Source organism: Cucurbita maxima, unplaced genomic scaffold (genome assembly GCF_002738345.1).
Source record: "Cucurbita maxima cultivar Rimu unplaced genomic scaffold, Cmax_1.0 Cma_Scf00015, whole genome shotgun sequence".
NCBI classification, from domain to species: Eukaryota; Viridiplantae; Streptophyta; class Magnoliopsida; order Cucurbitales; family Cucurbitaceae; genus Cucurbita; species Cucurbita maxima.
The window spans coordinates 1,951,728-1,965,875 of NW_019272031.1; the positions used below are offsets into that span (position 1 = coordinate 1,951,728).

The window sequence follows — 14,148 nt, forward strand, 5'->3', positions numbered from 1 at the left end:
AAATATAATTACAAAAACACCTCCACTGAGCTTTGAGGGTGGTCAAACTATAATTACAAAAGAGAGGATAATGCTTACTCCATAAAATAGTAAGGTAAATAGTAGATCAATGAGACACTCGATGCTTTATTGCTTATCAATGAAGATGCGAGCATTCCTTTCCAACCATAAATTCGATAAGAAAGCAAATAAAAAGTAGTGCCGAAGTACCTTTTTCACCTCCATGAAAGAGTGTCCAATGATGGCCTCTCCTCCTTTATTGTAATCTTACATTGATGTAATCGTTTCTTACGGTAATTACCATACCAGGCATACGGTATCAACCAAACCAAGTGCATTTTTAACAGCCTGAAACCTCTCCAAGAAATGGAATTTTGAAATCACAAATATAAAGATAAATGTTGTAAAGGTTGCTTCCTTCTAATGGTGTTTATACACTCTGACATCTCAAAGTTCAAGAGTCATTCATCAATGTTATCTTACAACAAACAGCAGCCAAGAAAGTAGTTATAGTTCCCTGATGGATAGTCAAAATCGAAAGTTTAAATTTTCCATAAATAGGCACTACATAAGGTATCTTGACAATCACCTTGAGGTTGAGATCTGCCTGGCTTCAATATCCTTCAATCGAAGACTTACAGCTCTTTTATGGGCATCTAGGCCCTCAACTTCAGCCATTTTTTCGACATACGGGCCAAGTTTTCTTAAGCCTTCCTCAGTCAAAGACTGAATTGTGATGTATTTTAAGAACGAGTCAAGTGAAACTCCACCATACATCCGTGCATAACCATAGGTTGGAAGAACATGATTTGTCCCACTTGCATAATCCCCCACGCTTTCTGGGGTCCATGGCCCCAAGAAAACAGAACCTGCAAGATAAAAACAAAGTTCATTAGGTAGGACATGCAATTATAGTTAAAAAGTGCCTAAGCTGTCAACTACAACCAACCAATGTCAACAAACAGGAATCTGGCTATGCCTATATTGAATAACGAGCTACGACTAACTCTATATAGACAAGATTGGCTTGATATAACAACCGACGTGTGTTTACAAACTCCGGACCTAATTTGTATTTAGCAGTTTCATGGTATACTTGAGAGAGTAAGCTCCAAGGGAACAATTGAACTGAATTTGAGTTGGATGAATGTTACTATGTTCTTTTACAGTCTAAGAAACACGAGATAGATAATATTTCAGATCTCTGACAGTTTTAATGGTGTAAAATATGTGAGAGTTACTCTAGTAGTATCCTACCAAATCCTTTTGTAACTATAGTCACTCAAAGGTTATAACCGAATGGAGATCTAGACTCTGATATAACTCAATAATTTTTTAATGAGAGCCGCTGTTTCGTAACTTTCTTTAAATATATATACAAACCTCTAGTAATAATAGCCTAAAAGCTAGTAAAGTGTAGAGTACAAGCTTGAATTAAGATAAACAACTCTCAGAAGATACCTGCATTCTGAATGAAACTCTCCCACTTTTCTGCATCCTTGACATTAATTATCAAATGTTCAGGTGCATATAAGTTTGAAAAAGAGACTGCCTGAGAATCAAAACAACTATACTAAGTTCCAAAAAACATGAGATGGCGAAGAGATTCTGAAATAATAATTTAGCAAAAATCCAATAACAGGCAGATTCGTCGAGCACATATTTGAACTGACGGTATATGTACTAAATCTTCATGCAGAAACAAATTCAATTTAGAGTAAAGAAAATTTCCAGGAATTCTTTGTTGCTACTTGTTAGTTAGAAACACGTTATTAGTTTACGTCTATAGATTCCCTTGGTATAGCAATAGCAGTAGTAGTATTTTTCTTCCCTCTAACATTGATAGTGGCAGTCAAATCTAAAAGTAAGGCTAAATATCAACTTAATAACAATATATTTCTGGACACGACTTACATCAATATTGATACGACCAATTTAAACAATGCATGACTGATTTATTTTTACTTTCTTGTTCCATATGTTTAAGTTGTGGTAAGTTTCCATGATTAACCAAAACCTCTTAGTTACATCAGCATTTCCTTACGTGGATGCAATTCAAACCATTTATCCAAGATAACAAACCTCAACCATATCACGAGCAAACACAGTAAAACTGTGGCTCAGTGCTTTTGAAGCAAGCTCTCCCCTTGGAAGACTTTTACATTGTTTGCTGAGTTCCTCTTCAATAGCTTTAAGATCCACACCATCACCAGAAATTACAAGAACTACCTGACTGTCGGGGCCATGCTCGGCCTGCATATTATTTGCTGACATGTCAGGTGTAGATAATCGTCAACCACACTCAAAAATAAATGAATCAGACAAAGTTTCTCTTATGCTAGTCGAACAATCACAACCAGGGATGACAAAAGAGAACTCACTCGTCAATTGCATGCAACACAAGAGAATAAGAAAAAACTTCTTTCACATAATTGTTGTCCAAATTTGAAGTATAATCTAGAGGAATTTTGTGCTCCTATGCTATAGGAAACAGAGGAAGTTTAATAACTAATAACCTGGGAAAGTAGATCTGCTGCTATATGAACTGGGCTGGCATATCTATCAGCAATAACCAGAACTTCTGAAGGCCCCGCAGGCATATCAATTGAGATCATAGCTTCACTATTCTGTCCCCGAAAAAAAATTGGCCATATAGTTAAAATGTTTATCAAACTTCTAGGAAATAGAGGTTTATTTTTTCAATTTCTAAGTACAAATTGATTCTAAAATAACAATTCGAGTGCATGGCAAACCAATGTTTTTATAATCTTCATCTAAGAAACGCTACAGACATTAGTTAACACAATAGATGAGTTAGATCCTAGTTGTACGAAGTGAATATAGGTCTAACTTTTTTTTACACACATTGAACACTTGTTAAGCAAACTAAATAATGACAAAAAAATCAAACTAGAAATTGATCCCACAAAGTGACGGTTATGGTTATGGATTTTGGGTTTTTGAAGCTTATTTGGTCAAATTGTTACTACGACCTTTCAAAAGTTAATAATTCATTCACTCTCACTAATTTTATGGAGGAAGACACTGCTGAGCCAGGAAGAGGAAGAAACATTTTCCAGTAAGAGTATTTTCAATGCCAAAAGTATTATTGAAACAAAACTTTGACGTTTTCCATCCAAAACTTAACGATAAAGGTATTTTTGAACATTTTTGAAAGATTGGAGATATTTTTTAAACTTTTAAAAGTCCAGGAGTAGTATTGAAATGAAACCTTAACGCTTTCCATCCAAAATCTAACAGTAAGGGTTTTTGAATGTTTTTTCTAAAGATCAAAAGTATTTTTTTGAACTTTCTGAAGTTAGCATCAGTAGCTCTGGAACATGATAGGACAGAGTGGCGATGGGTAATGCTTTCTCATCCCCGTCCCTACTCTCCAAATCATTATCCATCCATGAAAACACCCATTAAATTGGGCGGGGATCGGGTAGGGCTCCTGGAACTTTCCTTCATTTAGTTTTGGACTTTCTGTTGCCGGGCTTCTCTTATTTTTGGTGGGTGGGGGTGGGGGGCATATATAAACTATATTATTGTAGTACTATTTTTTAGGATAGGAGATCACGGCTGAGTTCAAAGACAGGAATGCATCCCCGTCCTCAGAATAAAATGGAAAATAAATTTTTTATCCTCATTTAAAATGGAAATACCTGCCCTGCTCAAGGTAAGTCCCCATGGGGAGTCCCATGGAAAATGTTGACTCCTCTAAATAAGACCATTATTGCATCAAAAGGATCAACAATAGGGCATCCTCCATTTTGAACATTAATTCTCATGAATAAGAAACTACGATATTATTAGATGTTCTTCAGGTCCCCCATGTAAATAAATTTAAAACGTAGGAAAATGAAAAAAAAAAAACAAAAAGGAATCATACTTGAAGAATCATTTTGGCAGCTGTTACATATTGATTACCAGGGCCAAATATTTTCTCAACCTGCAATCAAAGAAGCAATTAACTCTCAAGGAAGCTCAACCAAAATATATTTTCATAAAATATATATTTATATATATCCCACAGCATATTTATATATAAACATGAACACAATTTGACGAAAACATATCAGAATTAATTAAGAAAAAATAGATTGATTATTATCAAATATAGTGCCAAATTATTTTTAATATGCATTATCATGAAACGACTACTACACAAGGCAATACTATCTCATGTTTCAGATATTCAAGACTTAGACCCTATTTCTTGCTTGAGAGTGCTACAATCCATTCACTGAAGTTCTCACTCTATAAGGGATATTTATATGCTTCTGGTTCAAGTATTACAGACAAAATTGACATCAATCTTTAGAAATCTGTGAGAAACAACTGACTTGGCTATAAATAAACGAATTCTAACTCTACATGATAAATGCTTGTCAGAATGACACAAAACTCAATATAGTATTACCTTAGGGCAAGATTCTGTCCCCCAAGCCATAGCTGAGATAGCCTACAAATTAAGAAGAGCCCAGCAGTCACAAAAATATTAATTTTTGACATCTAATATCACAAATTAAACTCAACCATCTGTCTATCTAATACATATTCTATATGTAGCAAAAGTTGTTTACAGACCTGAGCTCCTCCGGCCTTAAGAATGTGAGTCACACCAGCCTTCTTCGCACAATAGAGCACCTCCTAAAGAAATTGACATCAGTCAGTCCCTTTACATGTAATAATTGAAAAAAAATATGCCTCATTTAGTGCTAGGATTTGTATTTATTTATTTATTTTATTTATCCCAAGACATGATAAACTTGAAGCATGTAAGGGTAAAGCAAATACCTTGCATACGCTGCCATCCTGACTGGGAGGTGTTGCAAGAACCACAGTTCCACAACCAGCAATCTGAGCAGGCTGGTGCCAATAAACAAATGTCAAATGATGCATCTGGTAACTTATACATCAACGCTATTTACTAATGAGGAATGAGTATGAAGACACATCGAAATGAAATATCTAGAAATGAGAATAAAATTTGTGTTGCAATAATATTGTTCATTGATGCACAATATAAATCAAGTTCAAACTAGAGTGGTATTTCGCCTAAAGTTTAAAGTTTAAAGTTTAAAGTTTAAAGTTTAAAGTTTAAAGTATGTAGGCAGTATAGAGAGAGAAAAGAAAGTAGAGAGACTCACAAATATGAGAGTGGCATTCCTTACCTTCAAGATCAACAGGAATGACTCTCAATTTTGGGGTGAGGCACAAATTGTGAATCATTGCCCATTTTTATAAGTTCAGTACACAATGAAGATATAACAAGAGAAAATGGGTGTCATTCCCTAGTTCTCATTCCTAACAGATAAACATGTCAAAAAGTAGAATTGTTCATGATCATCCTTGGCAACTAATATTCTACGGCACTGGTAACTTACAATTGCGAGCATCAAAGCCGTAGATGGTAAAACAGCAGTTCCCCCCGGAACGTAGAGACCAACAGAAGCAATGCTTCTTGCCACCCGTTTGCATTTTACTCCCTGAAATATTTGTGTAAAAAGCTTATAACATAGATTATAAGCTCATATTTTGAATAAGATAACAAATTATGAAGCAAACTTACAGGCATATTCTCAACACTTTTTTCAGCCGATATCTGAGCAGCATGAAATGCGTAGATATTGTCATAAGCTACATCAAATGCTTCTTTGACAGCTGCATCAAGCTGTGCGAACGTAAAAATTTCCAATGTCAATCATTTTATCAACAAGAAAACTGCAAAGAAAAACTCAAGAAGATGTCCAATTTAATGTAACTCCTAAAGAGAAAAAAAGAAAAATTGAAATTCATCTCCGAGTGTAAATGAATAATTAGTTAAAATATGTAGGTGCTGAATTTATCCACAATTACCTCAGGCTCTGGCAGGTCAGAGACACTAGCAACAGTCTCTTTGAGTTCAACTTTGTCAAACTTTGCAGTATAGCTGCAAAATATGCAAATTTAGAGAGAGGTTATATCTACGCACATATCAAATGATTCACAGCAATACAGATATGATGAAAACTAAAAAAAAGAACCACCTACTCTCTAACTGCAGCATCGCCTCTGTTTCGAACATCATCAACAATGGGCTGGACCTAAACATAGAATTTAAAATCAGATGTTTTAAACAGAAACTGAAGTGATAGGAATATGACAAAAAGCGAATAAAACTCACCACACCAAATATTGAAGAAAAATCAATACGAGGGCGAGCCTTTAAACTAGTGACAGCATCATGATTAAGTTCAGATAACTTATAAGACTTCATTGCACACTTTATGCCTTTACTCAAAGTTCCTGTTAGAAACAAAAGACCATACAGAGTGAAGGATAAAAAGGAGCAAGCAGGAAGACATGAAGAGGCACAAAATTTTCAACAAAGTCCATCTAAACCACAGCCAGAATTGGAAGCTAAAAACTATTCAGTCTTCAATAATTTTTTATAAACAAAGCTCCTAATCGAAAATAACTGACTCTACATAGCTCTTCTTAGGTGGTTAAAATCTAGAAAATATTAGAATGACGACAATTGTATCTAGGTAACACTAAGAATTCTTAGGTGGTTAAAATCGAAAATCTAGATATTGGAATATTTAGGAAACACTAAGAATTTGACTAACCATCGTTCTCAAAAGCCATTTTCAATTTCTTGTTTAATCAAATGCAATCAATATAAATTTCTACAGCATTTACTCCTAAACCTCGTTCACCATATTCACACACAAGGTGTAGGAAAGCATAGACAAAAATACAGAACCATACCTCCTGGAAGGTAAGAAGTCCGGAAAGAAGCAGATTTTGGAACACGCAGAGTTCGAAAATTCCGCTTTATACGTTGTTGAACCAAGCAATTACACCTCCAATTCAAGCTTATAATCTGACTGTCCATAATCACCTTCAATCAGATTGATTAGAGCGCGGCTTCATAAATTAGCGAAATATATCCAGAAAACATTAGAAAGTCTACGATCAACCTTCGAACATTGCAACAGCTAACAAAAATGAAAACAAAAAATCACTCCGGATAGAAACAAACCGAAGAATGATTTCAGGCAATACCAGCGGAAATGGACTTCGTCGGAGGCAGTATCGGCGAGAATCAGCAAGGACACGGCGGAGCCGACGATGATCGTACAAGATTCTGTGCCCCAAAATGAGTGAGTGTAAAGAGATCCAGAGCAACAAACGGCGCCGGTGACAGAAGAAAGAGACCACAAAATTCTGCGTAAAAAATAAATATTTTTTTCTTAATTAAATTTTTTATTTTATTTTCTACTTTCTATAAGGAATTTAAGAACTATTTAATTTTAAATTATTTTCTTAAGTTTCTTAAAAAACAAAAAGAAAATTTTAAACAAAATCTTAATAATAAATTTTGATTAAAAAAACAAACCCATAATTTATTAATATATCCTTAAATATTATTTTAAATTTTATAATGTGTAATTATAAAACTAACGTAAATTAAAGAGAATTGCTATAAATAAATAAATAGTAGTAGTTTTTATTATTATTATTAATATCAATATTTTTCATATTTCTCCTTTTTCCTAAATTTTGTTCTATTTATTTAAAAAGAATGGTAGGTAATTTATTTCGATATTTTGGAGAATTCTAAAAGAATAATAATTTTATTTAAGAAAAGGTTATAAATTATTAATAAATTATCTAAATTGATTCAACTATCGATCATTAGGGCTTAAAATAATACCTTTATTATTTTAGGAATATAAATTAATTTTTACGCTAAAATTATTAATTCTCGTTAAAAAAAAATAACAATAATAATACAAATATCCCAATTTAGTAGAATGAAAGTTATATTTATTTTTTTTTTATTGAAAAAAAAAACTTTGTTTTTAATATAAGAAAAATATATATTGGAATTATTTTAATTATCTTTTTTTTAAGTACTATAAATTTCAGATACCCTTAAAATTGTAAGAGTATTTGTTTTTTAGTAATTTAAAAAAAAAATCCAAAGAAATAGATTTCTTACCTTTATTTTTTTACTATAATTTTGTTTTTTTTTTTTTTTTTTTTTTTTTTTTTTTTTTTTTTTTTTTTTTTTTTTTTTTTTTTTTTTTTTTTTTTTTTTTTTTTTTTTTTTTTTTTTTTTTTTTTTTTTTTTGTTTCTTAAAAGAAGCATTTTGAAAAACAAAAGTAAAACTTTTTTCACCATTTAATTTGAATTTTAAGAACATTATCAAAATAAAATAAAATTAAGATGATTAATTTTAATGCATTTTCATTTAAATGAAATTATATGATTTTTTTTTACCAAAAAAAATCCAAAAAAAATATCTAGAGGATGGTATAATGGGTATTTTGTATTAGTATACGAAGGGTATAATGGGTATTTCGATAATTTTAAGAACATTATCAAAATAAAATAAAACTAACATGATTAGTTTTAATGCATTTTCATTTAAATGAAATTATATGGTTTTTTTACCCAAAAAAATCCAAAAATAAAGTATCTAGAGGAGGGTATAATGGATATTTTGTATTAGTATGAAGGGTATAATTGGTATTTTGAAAATTTTAAGAACATTATCAAAATAAAATAAAACTAAAATGATTAATTTTAATGCATTTTCATTTAAATGAAATTATATGATTTTTTTTTACCAAAAAAATTCCAAAAAAAAATATCTAGAGGATGGTATAATGGGTATTTTGTATTAGTATAAGAAGGGTATAATGGGTATCGATAATTTTAAGAACATTATCAAAATAAAATAAAATATCTAGAGGAGGATATAATGGGTATTTTGATAATTTTAAGAACATTATCAAAATAAAATAAAATAAAATAAAACTAACATGATTAATTTTAATGCATTTTCATTTAAATGAAATTATATGATTTCTTTTTTACCCAAAAAAATTCCAAAAATAAAGTATCTAAAGGAGGGTATAATGGGTATTTTGTATTAGTATAAGAAGCTTCCTTTACAAAATTATTTACAACCAAAAAACAACTGAAAATGTGAAAAAGAGATAGTTTTTTTTTTTTTTTAATAACATTCTAGCTCTCTTGATGATGCACTGTTATCTCTTGGAATACTTGCAATCTGCTACTCCTCATCAAGTTCACATTCTCTCCGGCCATGGCGGCCGGAAATGGCGAGGAGCGGCAGTTATCCATCGTGTCGACCATAGGCTGTTGATTGAAGTATAAAGGGCGTCGAATTGCTGGATTTGTCGATGAAACGACGTCGACCGAGTCGTCTTCAACCTGTTGATTGTTGCTTGGACTGTTGTTCTTGTGGAGTATATTGGAATTCAGATTCTCATTATTGAACTCCTCCTCTTCATTTTCACTGCTCCAATGGCCGAAGCAATCGACTCGATGACCTCCTCCACTCGACGATGTTGCTTCGGTAGTATGATCTTCTTCCCTCTCGTCATTGTCGTCTTCGTCTTCTTCAACTAGATCTGCCCAACTCTTCTTCTCACCAACTGTTGATGAATTCCGCTTGATCTTTTGATCGTCGTCTTCCTTTACGATCCGGTCGTACGACATTGTAACATCCTCATACTCGATATCTTCACAAGAATTCTGCTTCCAATCATCAAGATCTTGAGGTTCATTGAGTTCAGATCTTTGAATATTTTCGGTGTTCATCCGAGGCTCGAATGAAAGTTTTCTACTCCGAGGCAAACCTCGAAAGCACTCGGTCGCCTTTCTCGAACATCCTCCTCTGTTAATACCCCACGAACAACTCCTCGGTTGTGTAAATGGAACTTCGAGTTCAACAGCAGCAATGAGAGCTGTAGGCTTATACTTCGACTTATAATTCGATGTCGTTCGAGTTCCTTCCGATTCAGAACAAGCATCATCATCTACAAGACTACTCGAACCATTAGTTGTTGTTCCTTTTCGCTGCCTCCGGTGTCGAGTATCGAATTCCCAAAAGGAGTTTTTCGGTTGAGTGAACGGAACTTCGATGTTTCGTCTTGGTCGAGTCGGTGACGAATATAACGAGCTACAGTTGAAACTCTCATCTTGGTTATATGCCTTCATTTTGATGGGAATGCTGGAGTTACTTTTCACTAGCTTTTCATTGCAACACAGATAATTATGTCGATGATCGTCCCGAATATGATCATTTACGTTATCGTCCGAAGTCCACATTGTCGATGCAGTGACACGAGAAGAAACAGAAGACGGCGGCCGAGCTCTAGCAGTCGAGGTTATCGTCATCACGGTGCTGTTATCGTCTCCGGTCTTTAATTCTTTTTCAGCCAGCATATGAGATGCACGTTCAAAGGATTTGGCATATGATTCTTCCATTGGCTTGCCTCCAGAAGAAGCTCTTACAGACTGAAGCAGAAATTTCGCTTCCACGAGTCGATTCGTAAGGATCAAACATATTGCAAGATTGCATTTTTTGTTGTTGTCTGACTCGAGTGACAACGCTCGCCTGTAAAACAACACGTAATACTTTCTTAAGTCATGTCCGAAACATCCTTAAAAACATAGTAACACAACAAAAGGGACAGTATCTTTAGATGTCAAAATAAAAACTAGCTTTTAGAGGTTCAAGTCTTGGTAGTTATGAACTTAATGTTGCCTTGGATGTTGGAAAAAACATGACAAAATCTAGCTCATACAAGCAGGTCACAAGAGTAAGAATCTAAACCACAATGGATCGTAGTATACCAACACAATATCGACTTACCGGTAATAGTCTTCGGCGACATAGACGTTGTCCAGCTGCAAGAAAGCCCAGGCCAAGTTTCCAAGAACTCTGAGTTGGAAAAAAGAGCTCGTGTCAGTATTAGGAATCACGGACCTTCACAATGGTATGATATTGTGCCACTTTGAGCATTCGCTCTCATAGCTTTGCTTTTGGGCTTCCCCTAGAAGGTCTCGTACTAATGGAGATGTATTCCTTACTTATAGACTCATGATCATTTCCTAAATTAGTCGATGTGGGACTCCCTCCCAACAATCCTCCCCCTCGAACAAAGTACACTATAGAGCCTCTCCCAAGGCCTATGGAGTCCTTGAACACCCTCCCCTTAATCGAGGCTTGACTCCTTCTCTGGAGTCCTCGAATAAAGTACACCTTGTTCAACACTTGAGTTACTTTTGACTACCTCCCCTCAAACAAAGTACACTATAGAGCCTCTCCCGAGGCCTATGGAGCCCTTGAACAGCCTCCCCTTAATCGAGGCTCGACTCCTTCTCTGGAGTCCTCGAACAAAGTACACTCTTTGTTCGACACTTGAGTTACTTTTGACTACCTCCATTCGAACAAAGTATACTATAGAGCCTCCCGCGAGGCCTATGGAGCCCTCGAACAGCCTCCCCTTAATTGAGGCTCAACTCCTTCTTGGAGTCCTCGAACAAAGTACATCTTTTTGTTCGACACTTGAGTCACTTTTGACTACACTTTCGAGGCTAGCAATTTCTTTGTTCAATACTTGAGAATTCTATTGACATGACATGACTCTGATACCATATTAGAAATCACGAATCTCTAGATATTGTCCACTTTAAGCATAAACCTTCGTGGTTTTCCTTACTTATAAACTCATGATTATTCCCTAAATTAGCCAACGTGAGACTCCCTCCCAACAATCCTCAACAATCAGTCTAATACCGAATCGATCAAGAAAAGAACGAAAACAAACTCGATACCTACCTCGATTTCTCTTGCTCGATGGTAATTTGCACCTTCTTCCCTTGGGATCTCGCGGCCTTCGTCCTCTTCCCTCCAAAAACCGTGCCTTCTTCGATTTGTTTAAGTTTGCATTGAAGCATATCAATCTCTTCTTGTATCCTTCCAGATCTCTGCAAGAACACACAACATGAAATACTGTCTTCTTCTTTACAATAACCAAAAGAACAAAAGAAGTTCTTGCCTTGTATAATTCAATCAAGACATTGTCAATAGATTCCTGAGCATCGTAAGGACAGAGATGGCGAAACGATCTGATCGCCTCAATCGCTTCGTCAGACCGGTCCAATTGCTTCATCACTACAGCCATGTCTTTCAGTGCACTGTCCACTCGATCTCCGGCGTTTATCGCCGCCCAAAACAGAGAAACAGCCTTACCCGGATCTTTGTCTATCAACTGCAGAACCAAAAATGGCCTAAGATTCATCATTTCCATGGAATGTGTTCATTTGTAACAACACTGCTACCCCAAGTATGTTGTCTATTTTAGGTTTTCCTTTTCGGACTTGCCCTCAAGGTTTTTAAAACGCATCTAGTAGGTAGAGGTTTCCACACCCTTTCGTTCTTCTCCCCAACCGACGTGGGATCTCACAATCCACTCCCTTCAGGGCTTTGTTCTCCTACACAACCGAGGTGGGATCTCACAATCCACCAGCCTTCAGGGTTTTGTTCTCCTCCCCAACTGAGGTGGGATCTTACAATCCACCCACACCACTAAGGGTGTTCCGTTCTCCTTCCCAACCGATGTGGGAACTCACAATCCTCCCCCCTTTAGGGCTTCGTTCTTCTCCCCAACCACGTGGGATCTCACAATCCACCCCCCTTCAGGGCTTCGTTCTCCTCCCCAACCGATGTGGGATCTCACAAACCCACCCCCTTCAGGGCTTTGTTCTCCTACCCAACCGAGGTGGAATCTCACAATCCATCGTTCTCCTCCCCAACCGAGGTGAGATCTCACAATCCACCCACACCCCTAAGGGTGTTTCGTTCTCCTCCCAACCGATGTGGGATCTCACAATCCACCCCCTTCAGGGCTTCATTCTCCTCCCCAACCAACGTGGGATCTCACAATCCACCCCCTTCAGGACTTCATTCTCCTCCCCAACCGATGTGGGATCTCACACTTCATCCCGTTCAGAACCCAGCGACATCACTGGCACTCGTTCCTTTCTCCAATCAATGTGGGACCCTTAACAAATCCACCCCTTTTGAGGCCAACGTCCTTACTGGCACACCATCTCGTGTCTACCCTTTCGAGGAACAACCTCCTCGTTGGCACATCGTCCGGTGTCTAACTCTGATACCATTTGTAACTGTCCAAGCCCTCCACTAGCAGATATTGTCTTCTTTGGGCTTTCCCTTTCGGGCTTACACCCTTATAAAGAACGTTTCGTTCTCCTCCCCAATGGACGTGGAATCTCACACATTTCTTTAGGTTTCTAATCAGCTCAATCAAACCCCCCACATGATCCACTTTCTTAGACTAAACAAACCCAATGATCATAAAGAAACAAAGAACCAGAAACTTCAAATCACAAAAACAGAGCAAAATTCTGTAGTAATCAACAAAAGAACTCAAACCCAAAATTCAAAAGTTTACACAAACCTGAACTTGCTTTGCCTTAACATAGGGAGAGTCCCCAGAGGGAACTTTATGAATGACATGAAAAAGATCAGGTTTATTGACAGAATTGGGTGTCGATCTTTTCCTCTCTGAAAACGCCGCCGTTTGCGGTGACCGGAAAGGCCTCGATTTCCACGATGGCGGAGGGGTGGAAAACCCCCTGCCGGGTAAGTTGTTCTTGCCGCTGTTCATCCACATGGGTGGCATAATCCCCTCACAAATTCCACTGAATTTTCCCGAGAAAATTTTCGTTTTCACTTTCTCGCCCAAGAAAAACAAGTTTTCTTCTGTGGATTTTAAATTTTCCTTCTTGGATTAGAACACTTCTTCTTCTTTGAATCTTGCATGGGATTATTCTGGTTAGAACAAATACGGAGAGAAGCGATGATGATGTCCTGTGAGTGGGGAGAAGAAGAGAGAAAAAAAAGTGGCCGTTTTATTAATTACTAGCCGTTGAAAATTTCATTTACTCCACACGTGTCCAGACTCAAGTAACGAGCCGGGTCGGGTCGGGTCACTCCCCGGGTTCCGGGTATTATTATTTTTAAAAAAATTCAATGATAGCTCGAGTAGTTCTTCATTTGCTGCAATTCCACTCCCAAAAAACTTGATACTCATGAGCTGATTCTGTCAAATTCTCCATTGGGTGTTCAATTTTCAATTTGTGAAGCAAAACCAAGATCTAAGTGGCCCGATTCGCGAACCCGAATGGTTCTTTAGTCCACTCGAATCTGTAATCGTGATTACGAAATTTACAAGATTTGATCCTTAAAGTATTACGTTATCCGCCAACCCGAAAAGAATTGTTGAGAGAGAAGTCTCACGTTGGCTAATTAA

General features: G+C 36.2%; 2 protein-coding genes and 1 long non-coding RNA gene across 4 annotated transcripts; all 3 read right to left on the reverse strand.

The window, feature by feature from the left end:
* Nucleotides 1-364: 364 nt before the first annotated feature.
* LOC111490415 (histidinol dehydrogenase, chloroplastic-like) lies at nt 365-7,230 on the reverse strand. 2 transcript variants are annotated; one of them, XM_023139023.1, is made up of 15 exons: nt 7,054-7,230; nt 6,757-6,915; nt 6,170-6,291; nt 6,037-6,089; nt 5,863-5,935; nt 5,576-5,677; nt 5,391-5,492; nt 4,801-4,872; nt 4,591-4,653; nt 4,424-4,465; nt 3,893-3,952; nt 2,517-2,627; nt 2,083-2,253; nt 1,462-1,552; nt 365-869 (listed from the first exon to the last, which is right to left on the reverse strand). In XM_023139023.1, exons 2-15 carry the CDS (start codon nt 6,881-6,883, stop codon nt 586-588), a joined length of 1,473 nt encoding a protein of 490 aa, XP_022994791.1. In that variant the 5' UTR covers nt 6,884-6,915; nt 7,054-7,230; the 3' UTR covers nt 365-585. The 2 variants fall into 2 exon arrangements, with proteins under 2 accessions (XP_022994791.1, XP_022994792.1); XM_023139024.1 differs by having other exon boundaries at nt 6,757-6,889; nt 7,054-7,182.
* Nucleotides 7,231-8,946: 1,716 nt separating this feature from the next.
* LOC111490389 lies at nt 8,947-13,671 on the reverse strand. Its single transcript, XM_023138982.1, has 5 exons — nt 13,294-13,671; nt 11,872-12,084; nt 11,652-11,800; nt 10,683-10,751; nt 8,947-10,424 (listed from the first exon to the last, which is right to left on the reverse strand). The coding sequence occupies exons 1-5, from the start codon at nt 13,516-13,518 to the stop codon at nt 9,026-9,028; spliced, it is 2,055 nt and encodes a 684-aa protein (XP_022994750.1). The 5' UTR covers nt 13,519-13,671; the 3' UTR covers nt 8,947-9,025.
* Nucleotides 10,916-11,412, reverse strand: LOC111490517. The gene is made up of 3 exons (XR_002719571.1): nt 11,377-11,412; nt 11,218-11,230; nt 10,916-11,072 (listed from the first exon to the last, which is right to left on the reverse strand). It is a non-coding gene; the product is annotated as an uncharacterized LOC111490517 (long non-coding RNA).
* Nucleotides 13,672-14,148: the final 477 nt, after the last annotated feature.